At 50.7% G+C, this 24,793-nt stretch overlaps 1 protein-coding gene and 1 long non-coding RNA gene across 6 annotated transcripts in view; one reads left to right on the forward strand and one right to left on the reverse strand.

Moving 5' to 3' along the window:
• RYR1 (ryanodine receptor 1) overlaps window positions 1-24,793 on the forward strand; it is a 119,077-nt gene that overhangs the window by 63,436 nt on the left and 30,848 nt on the right. The window contains exons 68-89 of one of the 4 annotated variants that reach the window (XM_079117384.1): window positions 2,253-2,340; window positions 2,423-2,515; window positions 2,984-2,998; window positions 4,177-4,347; window positions 5,812-5,871; window positions 6,129-6,266; window positions 6,679-6,791; window positions 6,970-7,066; window positions 7,292-7,398; window positions 9,184-9,235; window positions 9,362-9,430; window positions 10,719-10,818; window positions 11,128-11,207; window positions 11,303-11,379; window positions 13,089-13,162; window positions 13,844-13,861; window positions 14,942-15,022; window positions 20,185-20,273; window positions 20,364-20,492; window positions 20,579-20,683; window positions 23,081-23,162; window positions 24,502-24,689. In XM_079117384.1, the coding sequence (XP_078973510.1) occupies window positions 2,253-2,340; window positions 2,423-2,515; window positions 2,984-2,998; window positions 4,177-4,347; window positions 5,812-5,871; window positions 6,129-6,266; window positions 6,679-6,791; window positions 6,970-7,066; window positions 7,292-7,398; window positions 9,184-9,235; window positions 9,362-9,430; window positions 10,719-10,818; window positions 11,128-11,207; window positions 11,303-11,379; window positions 13,089-13,162; window positions 13,844-13,861; window positions 14,942-15,022; window positions 20,185-20,273; window positions 20,364-20,492; window positions 20,579-20,683; window positions 23,081-23,162; window positions 24,502-24,689 (2,026 nt within the window). The remainder of the gene's footprint in view (window positions 1-2,252; window positions 2,341-2,422; window positions 2,516-2,983; window positions 2,999-4,176; window positions 4,348-5,811; window positions 5,872-6,128; window positions 6,267-6,678; window positions 6,792-6,969; window positions 7,067-7,291; window positions 7,399-9,183; window positions 9,236-9,361; window positions 9,431-10,718; window positions 10,819-11,127; window positions 11,208-11,302; window positions 11,380-13,088; window positions 13,163-13,843; window positions 13,862-14,941; window positions 15,023-20,184; window positions 20,274-20,363; window positions 20,493-20,578; window positions 20,684-23,080; window positions 23,163-24,501; window positions 24,690-24,793) is intronic. The other 3 variants (XM_079117386.1, XM_079117385.1, XM_079117387.1) reach the window with 3 other exon arrangements.
• Window positions 20-14,926, reverse strand: LOC306647846. Of its 2 annotated transcripts, none has more exons than XR_013760188.1 (4): window positions 14,199-14,926; window positions 1,955-2,013; window positions 663-790; window positions 20-267 (listed from the first exon to the last, which is right to left on the reverse strand). It is a non-coding gene; the product is annotated as an uncharacterized lncRNA (long non-coding RNA). The 2 variants fall into 2 exon arrangements; XR_013760189.1 differs by lacking the exon at window positions 14,199-14,926 and adding an exon at window positions 5,948-6,115 and having other exon boundaries at window positions 21-267.

Consider the following 24,793-nt stretch of genomic DNA (forward strand, 5'->3'; position numbering starts at 1 on the left):
CGGCTCCCCTCGCCCCTGGCCCTCCCTTCCTGACCTGCTCTCAGCTCCTCGGGTCCCCACCGGCCGCCCTCCCCCTCCCGCCCCTCCCTCCGCTTCCTACGCCCGGACCCAAGTCCCGCCCTTGGATTTGCCGCCTCTGCGCCTTGAATCCCGCCACCGCGCGTGAGGGTTGCAGCTGCAGCTTTAGAGCCCCACGTCGTCCTCCAGCACTGTGTCCACAGTGTGGCGAACAGGGGTGAGGCAAGATGGTCAGGCCTTCGTCCGTCACTGAGTGAAGAAAGGAAGATAGTCCAATTATGGTCAGCCTAATTTCCCCAGGGACAGGTCTTTAATAAAAGGACGTGTGCGGGTGTCAACCATTGCTAACATCTCCCGAAAATCAGAAGCACTGTTTAAAGGGTTATTAACCCCAGGTGCACCCTAATCCAAGATTAGCACATACGTTTAGACCTCAGGTTTCATCTTGGTTGAAAAAGATTCTAAGGTTGCATCAGGGCTTTCTGATTGACTAGTTCTGTCTGCCACGGGAGCAGAAATGGGTACTAGTGGTATGTGCGCTTCCTAAGTGCCAAGAATTGATTAAATTTGAACTGTTATCAGTTGCTGCTCAACTTAGCCATTAATTTTACTAGCAACATTATGATCAATAAACAGTGGCTTACCCCAGCCTGTTCTTAGGAATAGAGAGCTTCTAGAAACCTTCAGTTATATACATGCTGTTGTGTCTGAGGAGTGTCTCCACTTCTTACACATCTGTGAGCTTGGTTCTAGTTTGTTTCTCCCTGTATGTCTAAGGAGAAAAAGAGGAGGTTCGGTGCCTACACCCCACCCCAGAAGACTCCACAGGCATGGTGTCCTTCTAATCAAAGAAAAAGGTTGAGCAGCTCATTTTTACCCTGACACACACACACACACTCTTTTTTTTTTTTTTTTTTTTTTTTTGGTTACTGGGATTGAACCCAGGGGTATTTTACACTGAGCTACATCCTCAGCCCTTTTTTAATTTTTAATTTTGAGGCAGGGTCTCACTAAATTGCTTAAGGCCTGGCTGAGTTGCAGAAGCTGGCCTCCTCAACCCCTCAATTGCTGGGATCACAGGCCTGCACCAGCCACCCACTGCGTCCATCTTTTTTTTTTTTTAAAGTGGCAGTACACCATTGAAGAATACCTGGTGGTCCCCACTTACACATGCTTTTGCTTACCTGCAGTTGACTGCAGTTAGAAAATGTAAATGGAAAATTCCAGAAATAACTCCTAAGTTTTAAACTGCACACTGTTCTGGGTAGCGTGATGAAATCTCCATTGTCCCACTCCATCCTGCCCAGGACGTGAACCCTCCCCTGGTGCAGCATATCCAAGGTGTATATGCGCTCCTCCATTAGTAACTTAGTAGCCATCTTGCTTATCAGATTGTCGTGGAGTAAACACAACACATAAGAGAGTTTGGGTTATTATCCATGGTTTCAGGCATCCACTGGGGATTGAGTGGCATTCTCTGCAATTGGATATAGTTTGATTTTTTAAACTGGTTTCCTATGGTTGGGAATTTAGATGGTTTCTGATTTCTCTGTTACTAACATCACACTTCTCCCATATTCTCTGGTACTAACATCCCTCTCTGCTCGTGAGTGGGTGCTGCGATATGATAGGCTGCTAGGAATGGCAGTATGGATATAAGCAGTGTCCTGTTCATATGGTAGAACACACATGGCAATGGAAGCGGACACACTGTTGTGACATTAAACAGTGTGGTCGAGTCTCACAAGCCAGCCTGACTGAAAGAAGCCAGAAAAACAAAAGGGGGCAGGGAGACTATATAGCCCATTGTCTATTTATGTGATGTTCAAAAATAGACAAAAAATCATGTGTATCCTAGAAGGCAGGCGAGGAGAAAAGAAAGGGACGAGGCTGACAGGTGGAGTGAGGGTATTTCTGGGAACTAGAACTGTCCTACCTCTTGTCTTGGGTGGTGGACACAGCGTGTTCACTTTGTGATAATTGGCCAAGTTGACGCTTATTTACGTGTAGATTGTAATTCAGTAAAGAGGGAGAGAAAGAGAAAAAAATTAGAAAAGGAATGAAGAGTCATCAAACATTTGAAACGTCCACCTGAACGGCCAGGTTCCCCTGGGAAGCTCCTGGCCTCCCATTGGATGTCTCCTGGTCCCCGGGTCCTCCTGAGCACTGTCTGGGTGGTCCCCTTTCCTGGACATCCTGGCCCCCACTTCACCTGCCCCTTCCCCTGGCCCCAGGGCACACTGGCTGACGGAGCCTGATCCCAGCGCAGAGGAGCTGTTCAGGATGGTGGGCGAGATCTTCATCTACTGGTCCAAATCCCACGTGAGTCCCCGTCCACGCCACTGTCCTCTCCACAGGTGCCCTCCTCACCCTCTCTCATCCCTGCCACTGCCTCCCCCACCAGAACTTTAAGCGCGAGGAGCAGAACTTTGTGGTCCAGAACGAGATCAACAACATGTCCTTTCTGACGGCCGACAACAAGAGCAAGATGGCCAAGGTGAGGGCTCCCGTCTGGAGGCCAGTAGGGAGGGAGGGCGGCCCCAGGGCTTCCTGCCTGATCGTCCTCACCTCCAGCATGTCCTGTCCTGTCCTGTCCTGGTCAGAGAGCAGCTCCTAGGGCAGCTCTCTGGCCCCTTCTCCCCTCCCCTCCCCTTCTCCTCCTCCCTCCCCCTCCTCCCCTTCCTCCTCCTCCTCACCTCCCTCCTCCCATCTCCTTCCATATCCCTCCTCCTCTCCCCATCTCCTGTCCCCCTGGTTTCTCCCCCCACCTTCTCAGAACTGCCACTTCAGGGTCACGAACAGGCCCCACCACCCCACCCAGGGTCTGGAGATGCCTAGCTAAGGGATGGGTGGCTGGCGGGGGTGGGGGCAGAGGACCTGGGGACTGCCACCTTGGAGTTGGGTCTGGGGTCCTCTGTGGACTGGGGTAACCCTTCTTGTCTCTGTCTGCAACCCGGTGGAGCAGGCGGGAGACGAACAGGTCAGCCCCACATCTGGGACCTTCCGCATGGCTCTTGGCTAAGACCTCCCTCCCCAAACCCCAACCCCTCCAGAAGCCCCTGCTCCTGTTCCCTACCCTCTTAGCTCCCAGTTCCCGTCCTTCCCTTCCTCCGCCCAGCCACCCATTTCCTTCCCAATTCTCAGCTTTTGGCAATTTGTTGGAAAAAAAAATTTTTTTTTCTTTTTTTTTTGGTTTTTGTTACCAAAAAAAAAAAAAAAAAAAAAAGCAGCCTTCAGCTTTCCCCAAAGCATTATGGGCTGAGGTCAGGGGACCGGGGTTGGTGAGGCGCATGGTTGGCCAGGCGGCACTCTGTGCAGTGGTGGAAGGCTTGGGCTCTGGACTCAGACAGACTTGGGTTAGAATCCTGTGTTGGTAGTTAGTTGTGTGACTTTGGCCAAGTATCACTTTTTCGAGCCTCTGGTGGCATCCAGCCAGTGGCCCCCAGCCTCTGGGCTCTGTGAGGCCTCCGTGAAATGCATGTGTGCCCTTCAGCAGTGCCTGGCACTTGGGTCATGCTCGATATTGCCAGTCAGCGTGGATGTGGCTCTGGCTTGTCCTTGGAGCTTCTCACTGGCATGACTGGGGTGGCCCTGGTCAGGTTCTGCACCCAAGGCTCCAGAACACGGCTGTGGGACTCTGTGCCCCGTGTTTCTGCTTCCAGATATTTCTGGATCTCTCTTGCATCTTCTGTCCCTCATCTCCTTGTTCATCTCAGTCTCAGTGTCTCTTTGTCTTTCAACTTTTCTTGTCTCTTGGGACTCCTGGTGGGTCTGCATCTTTATTTCACCTTGGGAACTCAGTCTCGGGATCTGAAGTGGGGGGTTGTACATGTGGCCGAGTGGGGGGATTTACTGGGACATCTTAGAGGATCCCTGGGGAGGAACACCAGAAGTTGGAGAAGGCCCAGAATCTGGAACACTCTGGAAGGGCTGGGATTAGAAGTTGGGAATGTGGGGTGTGGGCTTGGGTCTGGGAGGGTCTGTGCTCATGGCTAGAGTCTGAGGTGCAAGATCAGCAAGGTTGGGTTGGGAACGAGGTGTGCTCTGAAGTCACAGAGGGGTGCCTGCCATCAAGGGTGGGGGCTGGAATGTGGACAGTGGCCACAGTTGGGGCTGGGGCAGGGAGCTGGGCTGGGACTGAGCCCTCTGTCCCCACAGTCGGGTGGCTCCGATCAGGAACGCACCAAGAAGAAGCGCCGGGGGGACCGGTACTCCGTGCAGACATCGCTGATCGTGGCCACACTCAAGAAGATGCTGCCCATCGGCCTGAACATGTGTGCTCCCACTGACCAGGACCTCATTGTGCTGGCCAAAGCCCGCTATGCCCTGGTGCTTGTCTAGCGCCCCCCAGCACCCCACAGAGCCCCTAGGGCCCTAGTGAACTCCCAGGATCCTATGGAACCCCTGGGAACCCCACTAAGCCCTCTTCCAGGACCCTGAATACTCACTGAGTCATCTGGGATGTCCCTCCCCCTCCCCCAGGATGCTGAGGACCCCACTCTAGATACTTCCAGGGCCCCAAAGACTTAAGCACCCTGATTAGGAAGCTCTAAAGACCCCTGGGACTCTAATGAGTTCTGAAGAACCCTACCAAAATCTGCTGAGACCCTGAGTATCCCCTGAGATACCACAAGCCTCTTTGAGACTAGTCTGCACCCTCTACCAAGACTACCAAGACCCTTTCCAGTCCTTTGGGACCCAGTGAACTTCTCATGACCCTTGCCCTCGCCTGCACTGCTCAGGAGTGAACATCTGGATTTCCACTGAGCCCTCTAGCTACTTCCTTTTGCCTTCAGGTCCCTGCTGATTCCTCGACTTAGACTCTGTTGAAACCCAAACTGAGCCCCCAAGAACTCTCAGGGGCCCAGTGAGCTCCTGTGACCCCACTTGGCCCCCAGTTTCCTAATGGTCTCTTCCCCAGGACTACACTCAAACCTCTGCAGACTCAGATTTCCTAGGGATCAAGAGACCCAGCCCCTGGAACCTCTTGAGCCTTCCAGAACCCCAGGGAGGCCTCAGTCACCCCTTGTATGGGACAGAAAGGACAATCCTCCCAGTTCTTTTCAGCCTCAGGAACCCTAAGAAGGCCTCCTAGGATTCTGCCCCAAGACCCCTATAACCTTCCCCCCAGGATCCTGCTAAGCCCCTGGCAACTTACTGGTTCCCACTCCTGGGCCTGAAAACCACTGATGTCCCCTCTAGTATCACAAATCCCCTTCCCTCAGGACTTCAAGCTCCTTCTAGGACCTACTGAGTCCTACCAGGACAGAGAGGCCTCCAGGTCCCTGTCATCTCTCACATTGGTCCTCAGGACCCCCCCTCTTGGGACCAGAAGTAACCCCCATCCTGCGGGCTCCTCCTTTGGTCCCTGTTTAACCAGTGACTTAAGTGACCTGCTTAATCCCCTATGACCTCTATTGGTCTTGCCAGTTCCCTTCCCTTTAGTGACCTCCAAAAACTGCCCACCACAGCCTAGCCCTCCTGTTCCCCACCCCCAGCCCCTCTTTGGCCTTATTTGACCTTCAGTGATATTCTCTTGTCACCCTTTCCATCCTCTTGTACCTTCCATAAGGCCCCTCTAATCCTTACTGTCCCTTCAAAGTGCCCCCGGGCCCCCCTTGTCCTTTTAGGACACATCTCTGACCGCTGCCCACCTTCAGGTCCTCTCAGTTTCTCCCAGGGTCCTCCCACACAAACCTCTCGCCAGGTCCTGGGGTGGCGGGCCTAGAAGGGGAAGAGGTGTGGGAGGAGGCTGGGACCTCCAGAGTGACCCAGCGGGCCATGTCTTCCCAGAAAGACACAGATGAGGAGGTCCGGGAGTTCCTGCAAAACAACCTCAACCTTCAGGGAAAGGTAAGCCTCCCTCCCAGCCACGAAAAGGGTCGGTCAGAAGATCAACCGCGAAGATAGCCAAAGCTTGAGCGCTTACTGTGTACCAGGCACCGCAGGACCTTAACAGGCACTCGCCCAATGGAAGGCAGGCAGTGTGGAGAGGGGACCGGGCCGCCGAAGGCCGCCCCTGCGGGGAGCGCCGTCAGAGAGGCTGGGCAGAGCAAGGAGTGAGCGGGCGTGGGAGCTGCCCTCACGCTGGCCCTCCTTGCTCCCCGCAGGTCGAAGGCTCCCCGTCTCTGCGCTGGCAGATGGCCCTGTACCGCGGCCTCCCGGGCCGCGAGGAGGATGCCGACGATCCGGAGAAAATCGTGCGCAGAGTCCAGGAAGTGTCTGCAGTGCTCTACCACCTGGACCAGGTGGGTGGGGCCCGAGGGTTACTGCTGAGTGGCCGAGCTGCAGGCCTGTGGGCGGGGCCTAGGGCTGGCCTAAGTCAGTGGGCGGGGCCTGCGGTAAATCGCGTAGGTGGCAGAGACCCCGTGAGCTTGGAGAGGAAGGCGAGGAGGCCTAGAATGGAAACTGGGATCTGCAGGAGGGACCTGGGGCTTCCTCTCGCACCTGGGAGCCCGACGGTGGGGTTGGAGGGAACAGAACTTCGCCCTCCAGGAGACCTCGCCCCAAGGATGAAAGTTTAGGTCTGGAGGCAGAGCTGGAACCTTAACTGTTGGTGAAGCCAAGGTGGTCCCTCCGAGTGCTTCCGACCTACGCCTTGGGGCTGGGGGAGGGAACCTGGCCAGGGGCAAGGTCACGACCAACTGCCCCTCCCCGCAGACTGAGCACCCCTACAAGTCCAAGAAGGCTGTCTGGCACAAGCTGTTATCCAAGCAGCGCCGGAGGGCCGTGGTGGCCTGCTTCCGCATGACGCCCCTGTACAACCTTCCCACGTAAGACCCTGGGGGAGGAGGGGACGCTCCAGGGGAGCAAAGATGGCTGAGGTGTCTGGAGGATAGAGTGCCAACCCGTGGGTTTTGGGAATGGTGGGAGGTGGCAGACGCATGGGGGTTCAGGGTCTGAGACAGAGAAAGGCAGGTCTCCGTGACACTCAGACCTTTGCTCTGGCAGGCACCGGGCATGTAACATGTTCCTGGAGAGCTACAAGGCCGCCTGGATCCTGACTGAGGACCACAGTTTTGAGGACCGCATGATAGATGACCTTTCAGTGAGCTGAGGCCTGCTGGGGTGTGGGAGCAGGGTTGGATAAGTCTAGGGGAACCCTCCACATTGAGGGGTATAAAAATAGGAGCCCCTGGATTGGGTAGAAACAGGGTGTAGGATATGAGAGAAGAGAAACAAAAACAAACTCCAGACCAGCAGGGCTATGGGGGGAGACTGGAGAGGACCCTAGAAATCCCTCCCCCAAACCCAAACCCTCTTCCTCCCCCAGAGAGCTGGGGAGCAAGAGGAGGAGGAGGAAGAAGTGGAGGAGAAGAAGCCAGATCCCCTGCACCAGCTGGTCCTGCACTTCAGTCGCACGGCCCTGACTGAAAAGAGGTGAGGACCCTTCCCAGCTTCAGGAACGGCCCCCACCTGGAAGTCACTTGAGCTCCCTTCCCACTGGGCCTGCTAAAATGGAGTAACCGAAAACTTGTGTCCTATGGTCACAAGATGGATGCTGCACTACCAGGCATCACAGCCACATGCCATGTCCTGTGAAAGAGACCCGAAATCTGACCTTTTAGTGTCACTTTGGTAGGATAGGAAGGGCCACCCTCTCCCACTGTGCAAGGTGAACTTGTCCCAAGATCATCTCATCTGACAGTTCACATCACAGACAATGTGGATTTGCTAGACTTTCCTAGAGGAAAATGTCTTGCTTGAACAAAATCTGGATGTTATGAAAGTGACAACTTCCGACGGATGGCAGTGGTGGCTTTTCCTAATTCACTGGAAGGCTAATGACAGTTTTAGGAATACACAGGAACAAGGCTGCTGCTGCTAGTAGTGATGGCAGGAAGAGTAGGCAGCATTTATGAAGTGCTTATTATGTATCGGGCATCGGGCTGAGCACTTGCTCTGTGTGTATGTGTGTGTGCGCGCGCACGCATGTTTGTTCACTTATTCTTCATACTAAGAGATAGGCACTATTACTAACTCCTTTCTGTGGGTGAGGAAATGGAGGCATAGAGATTTATTTTTCTCATACAGCGTGAGGTCAGAAGCAGCAGGACAGTCAGGGGCTGGGCAGTGGCCCAGTGACACTGACAAGGACCCAGGCTCTTTCCCACTTCCTGCTCTGCCATTCTTAGCTTGTGTCTTACGGTCACAAGATAGATGCTGCACTTCCGTGCATCACAACCACAGGCCAGACAGAAAGAAAGGGAAAGGCTTTTTTCCTCTAAGCAAGACTTCAGGTCTTTTTAATCCAGCAACCCAAGCTGTCTCTGACTTCTGCACCTATCTCATTGGCCAGCAATCTGACATCAGGCCACCGCTGGTTGCAAGGGACACTGGGAAGTCCTGTTCTCCATCCTGTAGGAGAGTCGTGACTCTGGAGTTGGACTATGCAAGTTGAATCCCAGTGCAAATGGTGTGACCTTGACCAAGAAAGATCTTTGTGTTTCAGTTCCCTCATCTGTAAAACAGGGCTAGTAATATGCCTAGCTGTGGATCCCCGTGAGGCTTGTTTAATATCTACAAAGCACTTAGAACCGGGACTAGCACAAAGTAAACCCTCCCTGCATGTTGGCTGTTGTAGAGGAGATGGATGGAGAAGGTGGAAAGAACCAACAGGTGACAAGATGGCCCCAGAAGCTCCAGCCTTCCATCACTCCACTTTAGCAGCCCCAGTGGGAAGGGACGCCAGTAAACCCCCCAGAAGAATTCCACTGGGCCAGCATGGACCCAGGACCATCTCTTACCTACGATGGTGGCCAAGCAGATAGAAAGTACAAATCAGCTCTGCCTTCATCACATGCCACCCTGCAATGGACAGTCCACCCACCTTCACCACACAGCTGGGCATGGAGGGTGTCCTCTCTCCAGAGGAAAATAGGAGCTGTTATAAGAATGGGAGACCTAGCCAGGCACAGTGGCGCACACCTGATATCCTGGTGGCTCAGGAGGCTAAGGCAGGAGGATTGGGAGTTCAAGGCCAGCCTCAGCAAAAGTGAGGCCCTAAGCAACTCAGCAAGCCCCTGTCTCTAAATAAAATACAAAATAGGACTGGGGATGTGGCTCAGTGGTTAAGTGCCCCTGAGTTCAATCCTTGGGACCCCCCCAAAAATAATAGTGGTCCTCTCCACTGGGCCCTGACCACCTCCTTGCTTGCTTCCTCAGCAAACTGGACGAGGATTACCTGTACATGGCATATGCGGATATCATGGCAAAGGTGAGGTCCTGCCCCACCCAAGGGCAGGTTCCCTTCTCCCCAGCTGCAATGCCTGTACACTCAAAGGACTCGGGGTGGATGGGGGTTTCTCCTCTCATCACCCCTTAACTGATGTCCCCTTCCCAGAGCTGCCACCTGGAGGAGGGAGGGGAGAACGGTGAAGCCGAGGAAGAGGAGGTGGAGGTGTCCTTTGAGGTAGGTGGGACCAGGAGGTCCTAGAGGGAAGACTGGGGGATCCTGGCTTCACTCAACTCCCATTCATTCAGCATGTGATCACAGAGCAGTGACAAGTCAACCCACTGGGGAGACGGAAACATCAACCAAGAGTAATGTGCAGGGTATTTATCATGGAGCAGAGGTGGGGGGCGGGCGCAGCTCAGGGTGCACAGCAGCCCAAGCAAGTGCTCCACCCAGCCTGGGGGAGGGCGTCAGGGTGGTGCTGACCAAGCAGAAGGATGAAAGGGACATGCCAGGGAAGTGTAGGAGGAAGGTGTTCCAGGCAGAGGGAAGAACATACGCAAAAGCCAGACGGAGAGAACAAGGGAGTCGCCACGCAGCCAGCTGATCCATCAACATTTGCTTCAGGCTCTTAACCTTTCTTGTATCAGGGTCCCTTCTTGCACCTGGCAAAACCATCCTTAAAATCATGTTTTTAAGTGTGTAAACTAGCCAGGCGCAGTGGCACCTCCTGTCACCCAGCAGCTCGGGAGGCTGAGGCAGGAGGATCAGTGTAAAATAAACATAGCAGAGGGAACAAATACGAAATGTTTACCAAATAATTGAAAATTAAGGTTGTGACTCTATAATACACACACTTTTTTTTTTTTTTTTTTTTTTTTTGGGTGCTGGGGATCGAACCCAGGGCCTTGTGCTTACAAGGCAAGCGCTCTACCAACTTAGCTATCTCCCCAGCCCTCACATTTCTTTATTCATCCTTCCAATGACAACATCTAGAAGCGGGTCCCATAGCTACTGTACTTGAGAAGTAGTGATGAGCATTAAGTGACGTTTCAAGGTGTCTGTAGCAACAAAGATGCGACGCAGAAACATCTGCGATTCTTCTTGGTGACAAAGTCATGGGTTCTGCTAATACTACTGTGATCAGTGGCCTCCTCTGTAATGGGAAGAAAGGCTGCATTTCCCTCAGAGGGTGCTAAACACGGACCTGTGGCTTTTGTCCACATCCAAGTTCACAGATGCCCTGGACTCTATCCACTGCCTCTTCTGCGGTCCGTGGGCCCAGGCTTAGGCTCTCCGTGTCCAGCCCTGATTCATGTAGACCTTGCCCAATGCCCAGCCCTGGGCTAGGTGTAGGAGACAAGCGGGGTCCCAAGCTCCCAGGGGCGCAGGAGCTCATGGTTGCAGGAATGAGTTTGTGGGTGTGGCTGGAGCAGAGAGAGCAGAGGTGAGGCGGGGGCGGGAGGGGAAGGGCTGGGCCAGGGAGCCCGGACTCACTCCGCCCCCTGTCTGCTCTCTGCCCCAGGAGAAAGAGATGGAAAAGCAGAGGCTGCTGTACCAGCAGTCGCGCCTGCACAACCGGGGTGCTGCCGAGATGGTGCTGCAGATGATCAGCGCCTGCAAAGGTGCTGGCCTGCAGCAGCTGCTTGCGGCTCACCCCTCCCCGTCCTCACTCTCTGCAGCGCCCAGTTTCCTGTGAACCCAGCACGCTCGCTTTGCCATCATGGTGTGCCTAGGATTGGTGCCCACCCTTCCAAGTCCCCCCTGCACACTCGCCTTGTGATTTTCCCCACCTGTCCTCTGGTCATGATCGCCCCTGCCTTGCTTGGCACACACCTCCACCCCTGCTCTCACATCCCTGGGACGGTGTTTTCTGGTGGGTGGTGCCCCCAAGCCAGGTGGACCATCTTTTGCCCCACCTCCACTCCCTCCAGGAGAGACAGGTGCCATGGTGTCCTCCACCCTGAAGCTGGGCATCTCCATCCTCAATGGAGGCAATGCTGAGGTGCAGCAGGTAACCAGGGCGCAGGAACTTGGGAGGAGAGCTAAGAGGGGAGGGAGTTTCCCATGTGACCCCCAGACTCCCCTCCCCTGCTGCTCCCTCTACAGAAAATGCTGGATTATCTGAAGGACAAGAAGGAAGTTGGCTTCTTCCAGAGTATCCAGGCGCTGATGCAAACATGCAGGTGAGGCCCAGAGTCCATGGTCTAGTTCAGCTGTGGGTGTGGCTGCGCCCTTCCTCCCAGTGCTACACCCAGGTCTGGTTCTGTTCTTTTGGTTCAGGAAAAATAGACCCATTCATAGTAGCTCAATGCAGGGAATTAATGAAGAATTAACGTGGAGGGTCTGTGTCGCGGCTCAGTGGTAGAGTGCTCGTCTTGCATGTGAGAGGCACTGGGTTTGATCCTCAGCAGCACATATAAATAAATAAATAAATAAATAAATAAATAAATAAATAAATAAATAAAAGTATTTTATTCATCTACACTAAAAAATATTTTAAAATTTAATGTGGTACAAGGCAGAATGTAACTGGCTTTAAGAATGAATGCTAGGGGCCTGGGAAATAGCTCAGTTGGTAGAGTGATTGCTTTGCATGCACAAGGTCCTGGGTTCAATTCCTGGTACCACAAAAAGAAAAAAAGAAAAAGAATGAGTGCTAGCCAGGTGTGGTGGTACACACCTATAATCCCAGCAACTCAAGAGGCTGAGGTAGGAGGATCGAAAGTTCAAAGCTGGACTCAGCAACTTTGTGAGACTGTGTCTCAAAATAAAAAATTAAAAATGGACTGGGGATGTGGCTCAGTGGTTAAGCATCCCGGGGCTTAACCCCACCCCCGCAATCCCCAGTACCCACCCCTGCAAAAAATATATATAGAGAAAGAATGAATATTATAAGCACACAGACACACCAATGTGGATAGCAGTGCAATTCACAATAGCCAAGCTGTGGAACCAGCCTAGGTGCTTGTCCATAGACAAATGGATAAAGAAAATGTCACACACACACACACACACACACACACACACACGATGGAGTTCACTCAGCCATAAGAAGAATTACATTATGACATTTGCTAGTAAATGGATGGTACTAGAAAACATCATGCTAAGTGAAATAAGCCAAACCCAAAAAGTCAAGGATCAAATGTTTTCTCTCCTGGCCAGAAGTTAGACCAAAATAAGGGCAAAAAGGAGAAAGAAAAAAAGGGAGAGGGAATCCCATGAAAACAGAAGAGAGATCAGCGGAGTTGAGAAAGGAGATTGAGGGAGAGGGAGGGGGATGGGAGGAGGGAAGGATGGTGGAGTGGATCTGACCAAACCTTGCCGTGTGCACGTGTGAATACTGCAGTGAACTTCACCTTCATGTATACCCATGAGGTGCTAATTTTAAAAACTGCAAATAAATAGAAGAAAGATCAGTAGAATAGAGGACAGGGAACAGGGGAAGAACTGGAGACTGAATTGGAGCAGTTATATTCCATGCTTGTATAATGATGTCAAAATGAATCCCAATATTATGTATATCTATAATGAACTAATGAAAACCCAAAGAATGAGCTGAATTGCAGGGTGCACGGATGCATGTCTGTAACCCCAGATGTGCCCCTGAGGAGGCTGAGGCAGGAGGATCACAAGTTCAAGGATAGCCTGAGCAACTTGGGGGTTGGGGGGGGGGACTCTGTCCCAAAATAAATAAAAGAGCTGAGGATGTAGCTCAGTGGTAGAGCAGCCCTGGCTTCAATCTCTGGTACCCAAAAACCGACTCTGGGAAGGGGAATGAGTGGTGGTGTAGATTCCAGGAAGTGGACCTTCTGGATGTGGAGAGCTCAAGGGGACGCAGCGTCAGGGAAGAGGCCTTGTCACACTCTCCCATCGTCCTTCCTTTCCTCAGTGTCCTGGATCTCAATGCCTTCGAGAGACAGAACAAGGCGGAGGGGCTGGGCATGGTGAACGAGGACGGAACTGGTGAGACCCTCTCCTGGGCTTCCCTGTCCCTGGGAAATCTTCCTTCAGGATCCACCTCCCCGTCCACAGCCACCGCCCAGAGTGTCCTTCCTCCAAGACACCCCTTCCTGAGACCTCCCCTGCGTCCCTCTCTGTGGTGGTCCCATCCTGGCTCCCATTCTTGCAGGGTTGTCCCCCATGGTCCCCACCCCTGGGTGTCATTCTGTCCTGTGTTCTCACCCATCGCCACACAGCCCGCCTTATACGTGCCCCAAGTCTCACGCCCTGGTTGCTGTTCTCTCATTAATGTCCCTAATCCGGGTTAATGGAGTCTCCTCTTTGCTGTGTTTTGACGTGTCTAACCTTTCCTCGACCCTCGCCTCCTGCCTCTCCATCTCCGCCTGTCCCCTCTCTGTCTCTGTCTGTCTGTCTCCCCCCCCCTTCTTCCTTCTCTCTCTCTCTCTCTCTCTCTTTCTCTTTCTCTCTCTCCCCGCTCTTCTTCCTTCCCTGGGCTTTGACCCTCATTTCCTCTCTTACTTGCTCATCTGCTTCCTTCTGTCCTCTCCTGGCTCCTTCTCTCTGCGGGCTGTTTCTGTGTGTCTGTCTTTGTCCGTGACCGTATCACTGTTTGGCCGTCCGTCTCCGTCTTTCTTTTTCCCTCTTTTCTCCTGCTTCCTCCTCCCATCCTGTTGGCTGCCCCAGTCATCAATCGCCAGAACGGTAATTCCCCCCGCCCGCCCCTTGCGTGCTGCTGCCTCCCTTCTAACCCAGCTGCCCTCTCCACTTGGGGACTGAGGATCTGGGACATACAGGGAGGTAGGGGTGCCATGGCCGAGGAAAGTCTTGAGATAAGGAGTTCAGAGACCAAGATTCAGGGCCCTGGTTAGTCACCGACAACACATAGGGCTGGGGACAAGCCTCTTCATCTTCCCTAAGTCTGTTTCTCCATACGTAAAATAGAAGTTTGAGAAGACAGCAAAGATCCTTTTCTAGCTGGGCATTGTCGGACTTCCAGACCCAGATTCGCAGTCCCGGGGTGGGGTGACCCTGCTCCTACCTTCTCTGCTCTCTGCGTCCCGACCCCAGCTTGGTCGGTCAACAATTCTCCCATCCACCAACCCCTTGGGTTGCTTCCAGCATCCACTCTGATTGGTTTGCGCCTGCCTCCTCTTGCGCCTGCTCCCCTTGACCCTTTCACGGTTCAGCCTCCTCCCTTGTAGCCCACCATCTTTCAGATGCCCGTTCGGATTGGACCGTGTTTACACACCTCCCCTCTGCTTCTCCCGGATTGGCTACTTTTGAGGCATCTGGGCCAATCGCCTGGCTTTCATTCCCTATCGCCTATCCCAGCCCAGTTTTCCCCTGCTCCCAGCTGTTGTGTGGAAATGACCCCAACCCCCATAATCCATTAACCCCTGCAGTCTGGAAGGGGACAGAGGGTAATACCTGCTGCCTGAGGTATTACCTCTGCTGTCTCTGGAGTCAGCAGACCCTCCAAGGTGTCACTCAAGTAGTGACATCAGAGGGATACTGATGCTATAGAAAGACACTTGAGACCCAAGCTTCATGACTTAGGGTCTCTCAAGTCTCCATCTGCTGATGTCGTGGACTCTGAGGTCAAGACCCTTGGTGTCATGGATGCCTATGACCCTTACAGTGTCTTTAAAGTAGTGGCTGCAGCTCCCAGCACCCCCAGGCTTTGCGCATGTGTATGCAGTGTGCATGGGTTGTGTGCATGGACGTGCTGTGTCCTGGCTTCATCTGACCCCTTGTGGGTCCTGCCCTCTCCCTTCCACCCAGGAGAGAAGGTCATGGCTGATGATGAATTCACACAAGACCTGTTCCGGTTCCTGCAGCTGCTCTGTGAGGGGCACAATAATGGTAAGGACCAGGGGTGGGTGAGGTGGGCAGGAAGCTGAGTTTGGGTCATTTGCCTGAGTTAGTTTCCAGCTCCCTTTTCCTTATCTGTGATGGCCTTACCAGCCATTCAGACCTCATCTAATCTCAGTCTGCCTACCTTCCAAAATCCTTCTGGAATTTCTGAAATTGACTTGACTTCATTTTCATTTCCTCCAGTCTGAGACCCCAAATGCAATCTGCCAAAACCCAATTTGGTCAAAAATCAAGGTGCCCAAATGGGCAATTAATCACATTCTGTTTTGCCACAGGCATTTGGCAGTATCTGGAAAGTTCAGCACATGGGACAGATTTCCATACTTTGAGTCCATAGAAGAAAAAAAAAATTGCCTAGTGTTTTAAAACAAATGGATCAGATTTATTCATTTATTTTGCTTCTAAAATGCATTGCCAGAAAGGTCTCCAGATCCTTTCCTAACATAGGCAAGGGTTTTCACAAGTTTTGTTCTGGTTCAGTCAATTTAACAGGGTGCCACAGTGAGTTAATTAAACACACTGCCAATGGGAAAATAGAACCTCATGTGTCACACAAAGTTAACAGCATTAAAGGAGCAGCCAAAATTCTGTACAACAAACATTTACCCAAGGCCATTTCCTATAACAAACGTGCAATCTCAAGGTTGTGGTCACAATGCTTCGCAGGTGCTTGTGAAGCCACAGACTACCCGGAAATTAATTTTCATGACAAAAATTGGAGTGATTAGAAGTCTTAACTTCCTGCTGGGTACAGTGGCACCCACTTGTAATCTCAGTGACTCAGGATGCTGAAGCAAGAGGATCCCAAGTTCAAGGTCAGCCTGGGCAGCTTAGCAAGACCCTGTCTTGGACCACTGCAGCTCAGCGGTAGAGCGCCCTAGAGTTCCAAGACTTCCTTTACCCTTTTCAGGAAAGGGTAAAACACAGTCTGTTGCTGTGTATTCTCAAAAGCTCTTGTGTCCATGGCCTTTTCTCAAGGTTTTAAAAACACCTTTGGGGCATGTGACTAAGATTTTCATTCTTTAATTTAATTAAATTATTTATTTATTTATTTTGATACCAGCGATTGAACCCAGGGGTGTGTAACCACTGAGCCGCATCCCCAGCCCTTCTTATCTTTTACTTAGAGACAGGGTCTCACAGAGTTGCTTAGGGCCTCGCTAAGTTGCTAAGGCTGCCTTTGAACTCAGGATCCTCCTGCCTCAGCCTCCTGAGCTGCTGGGATGACAGATGTACACCACTGCTCCCGGCTCATTCTTTAATTTTTCACGAAGGTGGACTCAGCCTTTGAGTGTAAAATGAATTTTATTCCCTGGGTCTGCTTCTCTTTGAAAGTGAGAAGGTTCTTGCCGGTGGGATTTCCCTCTCCCAATGAATTGCACTGGAGTTCTCTGCCTAGATTTGCAGATTTACTAACCAGCCCAATCAAATGCATATTTGAACTAGCTTTCAAATCTCAGACACCTTGCATATCTTGAGTATTCACTGATGTTCAAAGCAGACAAAAGATTTGTCCCTTTTTTAAAAACAAATTTTTTTAATGTGATTCTAAGGCTGAAACCCAGGGCCTCACATGTGCCAGGCAAGTGCTTTAGCACTGAGTGCCAGCCCTGATCCCTTCTTTTTTGCACCTTTCTATAACTATTCTCAGCTGGATGAATTCCTTATAGCAGCTTATATCAATTTATGCATGTAGTCGAATTTAAATGAGCAAATCCATATAGCAATTTAAAATAACACAAAGGAGTTAGAAAGCAGAGTTGATGGGGAAGCCTATGCATTTGGTTATAAAAAATCTTAAATATTTGAGTATGCTTTTCACCTATAATGTGAAACCAGGCAAAAGGAACATTTTAGTAAGCCAGCCTGATGGAGGGATTATGAATCACGTCCCCAGGGAGGTCAGGTGGAAAGAACTTAGTGGGCGAGGGGACTTTCGAGGGCTGTGGAAACTATCCTGTGCAACATGACGTTGCTACAGACATTGGAAGAACTTGGCTGCAGAACTTTTGTTGCCTGGATCATTCAGTGACTTGGTCATGTGGCAAATGGGTCTGCAGAGGTAGTTTTCAAACTTAAATGGAGGCATCGTTAAAATATGGATTTCTGGGCCTCACTTCAGAACTTCTGATTTAGGCACTTTGGAACGAAGTGCAGGAATTCATTTTTCTGACAGGTTTCCAGATGTGATGCTGTGGGTCTGGGGACCCCACTTTGAGAATCATTGCTCTGAAGCAGGTCCTACCTCAGCACCCTCTTTGAGGCCCACTCGGGACAGTTGGTGCTTGGGGTGGGGATACAGCTCAGGGATAGAGCGCTTGCTTTGTATGTTCATGACTCTGGGCTCCATGCTCAGCACTGCAAAAAGGAAAAAAAAAAAAGTAGAAAAGCTAATGTTCATTGAACCCTTACATATCAGGTGCTGTCCAGAATTCTTTTATGTATACTAAAGCTTTAAAACCTCACAACAGGGGGCTGGGGAGATAGCTCAGTCGGTAGAGTGCTTGGTTTGTAAGCACAAGGCCCTGGGTTCAATCCCCAGCGCCCCCCCCCCAAAAAAAAAACAAAAAAAAACAAAACCTCACAACACCTGGGCATGGTGGCGAACGCTTGTAATCCCAGCCTCTTGGGAGGCTGAAACAGGAGTAATACAATTTGAGGTCAGCCTCAGCAACTTAACAAGACCCTTTCTTAAAATAAAAAGTGATGAGGATGTAGTTCAGTGGTAAAGTGCCTCTGGATTCAATCCCCAGTACTGAAAAACAGGACTAAACAAAACAAAAAACCCCTCACAACTGCTCCATAAAGCAGGACCTGTTGTGACCCCCATTTATATAGACAGGAACTGAGGCAGAGTCTACCACACAGAGAGGTTCAATCACTTGTCTGAAGTCACACAGCTCGTAATTTGAACAGCCAGCTCCTATTTACCTTTAGATTTCAGCTCCCTGAGAGGTCCCTTCTCTGAGGAGCGTTCCCTGAGGGTCCTGGCTGGGTGAGGCATCTCCTCTGGGTGCCTCGGGCCCTTTGGCTTCCCCTGTCACAACTCCGATCATTCTGCCCAGCCTTCCCTTCACCCATGAAGTGTTTCTCATCACCCTCATTCTAGAACTTCTCAATCATATTTTAAAGTAGAGAGAATGGTTGATGGACCCCAAGTACCCGTCACTCAGCTTTATCAGCTCTGTGGGGTGCCTGGTGTATGCCTGTAATCCCAGCAGCTAGGGAGGCTGAGACAGGAGAATCAAGAGTTCAAAGCCAGCCTCAGCAACTTAGTGAGGCCCTAAGCAACATAGTGTGACCCTGTCTCTAAATAAGATTTTTAAAAGGATTGGGGATGTGGCTAAGTGGTTAAGCACCCCGAGGTTCAATCAATCATTCAATCATCCCTGGTGGAAAGAAAGAAAGAAAGAAAGAAAGAAAGAGAGAGAGAGAGAGAGAAAGAGAGAGGGGGAGGGAGAGAAAGAGAGAGAGAGAGAGAAAGAAACAAAGAGAGAGAGAGACAGAGAGGGAGGGAGGGAGGAAGGAAGGAAAGCTATCAGCTTTATGCCATAGAACAAGGTTTATCAAGTAAAAGAAAGAAAGAAAGAAAGAAAGAAAGAAAGAAAGAAAGAAAGAAAGAAAGAAAGAAAAGAAAGAAAGCTATCAGCTTTATGCCACAGAACAATGTTTATCAAGTAGTGCCAATCAATGCATTTGAAATTCTGAATCAGTTTAATGCAGAGGTTCTCCTCCCAATAGCCCACTGGCATGCCTGCAGAGCATTAAAAGACACTGAACCCCTGTACGCCCCAGAGATTCCAATTTGACCCATCTGTGTGGGACCTGAACACTGGGATTCTTAAAAGCCTTCCAGTGATTCTAACGTGCAGCCAAGGTTGGGCGGTTGAGAACTACAGATTCAGTGGGCTCTGGCCGGATTTCTTTTGTAGCTCATTAGAACAGTACAGGAGAGAAAAAGATGCCAGTATGTTTGGCACATAGAAAGGATACGTGAAAATTCTGTTTCTAGTATATGTAGATATAATTTCATTGAATAGGTGTCCTGGGTCTCAATGTAAAATGGCTTTCCTGCTGTAGATTGCAGTTAGGAAATATTGAAAAATTACTGCATAAGAATATAAACTTCACAAAGGCTGAGACTGTTCGCTCATAAAATCTATTCCCAGAGCTTGGAACAGTGCCTGGCATATAGTAAATGCTCAATAAATTTATCATACCAAAGAATAAGTGGCACTCTTAAATTCCTGTTGGTATATGTTGAATAGGGCTGGGAGGTAGCTCAGTGGTAGAGGGCTTGCCCAGCATGTGTGAGGTCTTGGGTTTGATCTCCAGCACCTCACACACATATGTGTATGTGATCCTTATCTCCTTCATGCCAGTCCTTATCTCCCTGACCTTTAGAAGGAGATACTCAATAAATATTTGCTGTACTAATAAATGAATGGCCACTCTTGCATCTTCCCCACAGATAGTAAGCACTCAGTAAAAAATTTAAGAAACAAAAGGAGGACCTAATCTTTATTTCCACTATGCATAATAGGTGCTCAATTAAAAATATGTTGGGAAGAAAACAAATGAATAAATGATTTATGCTCCACTACATATGGTGCATATAGGTCCTCAGTAGTATTTTTAGATAGACTATCTTCCATCTTTCTCTGACACATAGTAGGTACTTGATATACAGCTATTAAATAAATTGATGAGGTTTCTCACTCTGGAGTTAACCCACACTTTCTGTCCCATCAAGTGCATAATTCTTGCTTTTCTAAAAAAAAATCTCTGCTGTGCCTCAAAACAGTTAATTATTTGCCAGGCAGGAGGAAAGCATCTGTAATCCTAGCAATTTGGGAGGCTGATGCAGGAGGATTGCAAGTTCCAGGCTAGCCTCAGCAACTTAGTGAGACCCTAAGCAACTTTTTGAAACCCTGTCTTGAAAAATTTAAAATGGCAGACGAGATGTAGCTCAGTGGTAAAGCGCCCCTGGGTTCAATCTCCACTACAAAAGTAAAAACTTAACTAATATATTCCTGCTGGCATATGATAGGCACTCAAATATTTATTACACAATGAATAAATGTTTCACCATCCACCTCTCCTAACACGTGTTAGGCGCTCGATGAGTGAATTCCTTTTCATCTCCTTAGATTTCCAAAACTACCTAAGGACACAGACAGGGAACACGACCACTATTAACATCATCATCTGCACGGTGGACTACCTCCTACGGCTGCAGGTGAGGATGAAACCTCCCAGGTGGGACCTGCCTCAGGGGCGCTGTGGGACCATGACTGACCCCAGCACCCCTCCCCCTCCCACCCCACAGGAATCCATCAGTGACTTCTACTGGTACTACTCTGGCAAGGATGTCATTGAGGAGCAGGGCAAGAGAAACTTTTCCAAGGCCATGTCAGTGGCTAAACAGGTGTTCAACAGCCTCACCGAGTACATACAGGTAGGGCCAGCACGCTGGGACGGGAAGGGGCAGGCAGTCCTGCATCTAGTGCCCTGCCTGGAGCTCACAAAGCTCTCTGCCCCCAGGGCCCCTGCACCGGGAACCAGCAGAGCCTGGCGCACAGTCGCCTCTGGGACGCAGTGGTGGGATTCCTGCACGTGTTCGCGCACATGATGATGAAGCTCGCCCAGGTTCGAGCCCCTCGGATCCGCATGCGCCTGCTTCTGGGCATCCCCCAACTGGTCCATTTCCAAGACTTGTCCCATTGGTCAATTTCTCACCCCAGTGCTCCCGGCATGTTCCAGACTGGTTCCCGCCCAGCCAAATCCATCTGGATTGGCTCTCGCTTGGCCCCGCCTTCTCTTCTGCCCCTACCAATCAGCTGGTTTCCCACCTACACTTCCATTGGTTTAACGTCTTGGGCTCCGCCCCTTCTGGGCACAGCTCCTCTATGATTGGTTGATGTTCTTTACTCTCTGCTGAGAGCCTCTCTGATTCAGAGAGCCCTGGGGATAGGAGGGGGCAGGCTGCTAGATCAGAGCCAGGGACGGAAGAAGTGCCGCCTTAGCTGGGCATCCCTGATGGGAGGCCCCTGCCGAGCCCCAACCCCCGTCTCCAGAATCCTTGCGCTCGTGTCTTCCCCACCACCCTTGTGCTTTGCTGCCTCGTTCGTACTGGCGAGCGCTTCATCCCTTTGCTCTGCTTCTGTTGCATACGTATACTCAAGGCTGCCATATATCGTGGCAGCATAACGTCAGGACATCTCCGGGCACTGTCCTCATCCTATACATCGTAAACATATTGGCGATGTGTTACAAAAGTTTCCAGCAGGTGGCAGTGAAGCATTCTGTATATTACAATTTCCCAGCAGGAAGTGTCTTGACCGGAACCTTTTTTTCTCGTTTACGCAAAGGTGCCACAGGGACTGGCAGCAACCCTCTCTGCTGTTCTATGACTTTGGGAAAGGAGGTGAACTGAGAGCGCAATTCCTCAGTTGTCAGGGCAGTTGAAGTCGTGACTTTGGTGTCATCTTAAAATGCTGAAGGAAGTACACCTCCAAATCCTGCAGCGTTAATTCATTGGCCAAGGTCTAGGTCTAGGTTGGAAAATATAGAAATCCAATACAAAGTGGTGGCTTAAGGCGGGAAGATGAATTTAGAAGTCTACATCAAGATCTGGGCTTAGACCGATGTCAGCAGGAAGGTGACTCTCCTCTTTGGCTTCTTCATTCCCAAGCAGGCTCTCTGCACGGGCAGGAAAATGGCGCCTCGGGCTTCCATTCCCCTCACTAACAGGTCCAGTGAGAAAGAGAACACCTCTTTGTTCAGAGCACCCGAAAAAGACACAAGATTCCATCTGATTGGACGTTAAGTCATATGCCCATCCCTGAACCAGCCATCAGCGCCAGAGGGAAGAAAGCTCCCACTGGCAGACCTAGTCTTATACCCCCTCCCAGAACCCAGCATGCAATGTAAGTAGGATCTGGAGCCCCACCCTAGTTGAGGACTTAAAAGAAAGAGAGGACCGGGCGTCATGGGGCTTGCCTGTAATCCCAGCGGCTCGGGAAGCTGAGGCAGGACTCTTGCAAGTTCAAAGCCAGCCTCAGCAAAAGAGAGGTGCTAAGCAACTCAGTGAGACCCTGTCTCTAAATAAAATACAAAATAGGCTGGGGATGTGGCTCAGTGGCTGAGTGCCCCTAAGTTCAATTCCTGCCCCCTGCCCACCCACAGAAAAGAGAGAGAGGGACTGGATTATGGTCAGACACAAACTTCAGATGCCCATTCATCCTAGGATCTTGAAGTCCTGGAGTGTCAGAACCTTAGAATCAGAATGCAGAGTTTGCAAGTGTGGAAATGTGTTAAGATCGGAATCAGCACCTCCTAGAATAGCATGGAGGTGGAAGGAGCTTTACATCCCCTTGATCCATTCTCCTCCTCTGCCCGCTCCATTTTATTAGGTGGAACCCTATGAAATTACCATTCTGTGGGTCCAAATGGTCTCATACTGGCAATTTCATGCGAGTCAATCTAATACAAATGCTAGGAAGTGGAAATTTGACCTGTTGGCCCTCCACAGGCTCTGTGGCAGGGAACACAGGGCGCTCCCATATTGCCCTCAGAGGGCTTACCAGAAGGCATGTGGCTGTGTCCCAAGCCTTCCTCCTGAACTCGAGTCCCGAGTCCTGCTTTTCCCATCACACATTCTATTCCATCTGCATGTGTCGGGCACTCCCCACGGGCCAGGCACCCCTCTCCAGATCTAGGCCTCTGTCTCCGTATTTGTGCCTGTCTGCTTCCGCCCAGAATGTCTGATCCCCGAGGCTTCTGTGCTCCCTGTCTGCCAGCCCCATGCCCCTCAGCTGCTGGGCCTGCTCCCCTCCCCCAAGTGCCAGTCGCACCCCACAATCTTGTTTCTCTGCCCCCTCCCCTGCTTCCGAGGAACATGTCTGGACTCGGGTCCCCTCGGAGGTAAGAAGGGAGAAAAAGGGGGTCTTAGGTCCCAGTGGGTAAGTGAGGGGGGCAGAAGCGGCTGGCAGTGGGGGAGTGTCTCTGCAGAGGCCCCCCATATACTGGGTGTGGGATCTCTAGGACTCCAGCCAGATCGAGCTGCTGAAGGAGCTACTGGACCTGCAGAAGGACATGGTGGTGATGTTGCTGTCACTGTTAGAAGGTAAACACCCGGGTGGGGAGGGCAGTACCAAGGTTCAGACAAGGCCGAACATGGCCCTCTGAGACCCAGGAGACCCAGCACTCAGCACTGTCTGACATTATGACATTATTGTCAGGGTCAGTAAGTTTTGAAGAGTTTGCAATAGCAAGCCCAGCAAACACACACTGAGCACATACTATAGGCTGGGCCCTGGGTCTTTGTATATTAATTTATTGAATTCCCCAGAGAAATCTTAATAAGGTGGGTGGCCTATTATAAAAGCAGATACTGTGTTTATGTACTATTTATTTGTCAAATGTACCAATATATTGTGTGATGTATTCATATTTATTAACTACATCAGTTAGCTTTTGCTGCATAAGAAATATCCCCAAAATTCAACAATTTGAAGCCATATATTTTTTAAAATTTAAAAAAAATTTTTTTTAGTTGTAGATGGACCTTTATTTTATTTATATTTCTGTGAGTCTGAGAATCAAACGCAGTGCCTCACACATGCTAGGAAAGTGCTCTACTACTGAGCTACAACCCAGCCTCCAAACCATATATTTTTACCAATTAATAAAACAGTTTAAGAAACACACAAACACACGTTCAGAGACTTTTTTTTTTTTACATTCAGAGACTTTTAAATCGAATGTGGCAAAATGTAAACAATCAGTGAATCTGGAATACATGAAGATCCTTCATACTAGTCTTGCAACTTTAATATAAATTTAGAATTATGTTATAATGAAAAGGTATTTAAAAATCAGCTGGAGGTACGCTCCAGTCGCTGCCTGTAGAGGAAGTCTGGGAGCCCAGTGTGCCATAGTCTCCGCCTGTCCCTGCTGCTGCCTTCCTCTTCTGTGGACTAGTGGAGGTTTAGGCATCTGGGCTCTGGTCTTTAGCTCTAGGTTCACATCCTTCCCCATCGCCTTACTGGCTCTATGACCCTGAGTGGGTGATTTTCTCTTGAGCCTCAGTTTTCTCATATATAAAAGCAGATAGTAACAGCCCACTGCCCTTCCAAGGTCGTCATGCAATGGTGCAGTGCAGGACGTCACCTGCATAGTGTCTGGCTCACGCTGCTGGTGTGTCACCACTGTCTTCTTGGTGATCTCTCCAGCTGGTGAGGGAGGTAGACCAAGGTGAAATCAGCCAGGTTGGCAAGTGGTGCTGGTGCAGGTCAGGACGTGACCTTCTGAGTGAGCCTCTGTGGGAGCTGGCGGGGCAGCTTCCGTCTGCATGGGGGTGGGGACCTAGGGAGCCATGGGTGGCTTCTCAGCTGGAGAGACAAGCCCAGGAAACTCCAGAAATAGGGCTCTGCCATGCCGCACTGACCTGGGGCTGCCTGCAGGGAACGTGGTGAACGGCATGATTGCCCGGCAGATGGTGGACATGCTGGTGGAATCCTCGTCCAACGTGGAGATGATCCTCAAGTTCTTTGACATGTTCCTGAAGCTCAAGGACATCGTGGGCTCTGAGGCCTTCCAGGACTATGTCACTGATCCTCGTGGTCTCATCTCCAAGAAGGACTTCCAGAAGGTAGGCGCTGGATCGCACTTGGATCCAGGACCCAGGCAGGGTTGCTAACTGCCATCCAGGACTTCCTGGTTCCTGCCTTGAGCAAGAGACTTCTCTATAAACCT

This window comes from Sciurus vulgaris (assembly GCF_902686455.1).
Source record: "Sciurus vulgaris genome assembly, chromosome: 17".
Taxonomy (NCBI): domain Eukaryota; kingdom Metazoa; phylum Chordata; class Mammalia; order Rodentia; family Sciuridae; genus Sciurus; species Sciurus vulgaris.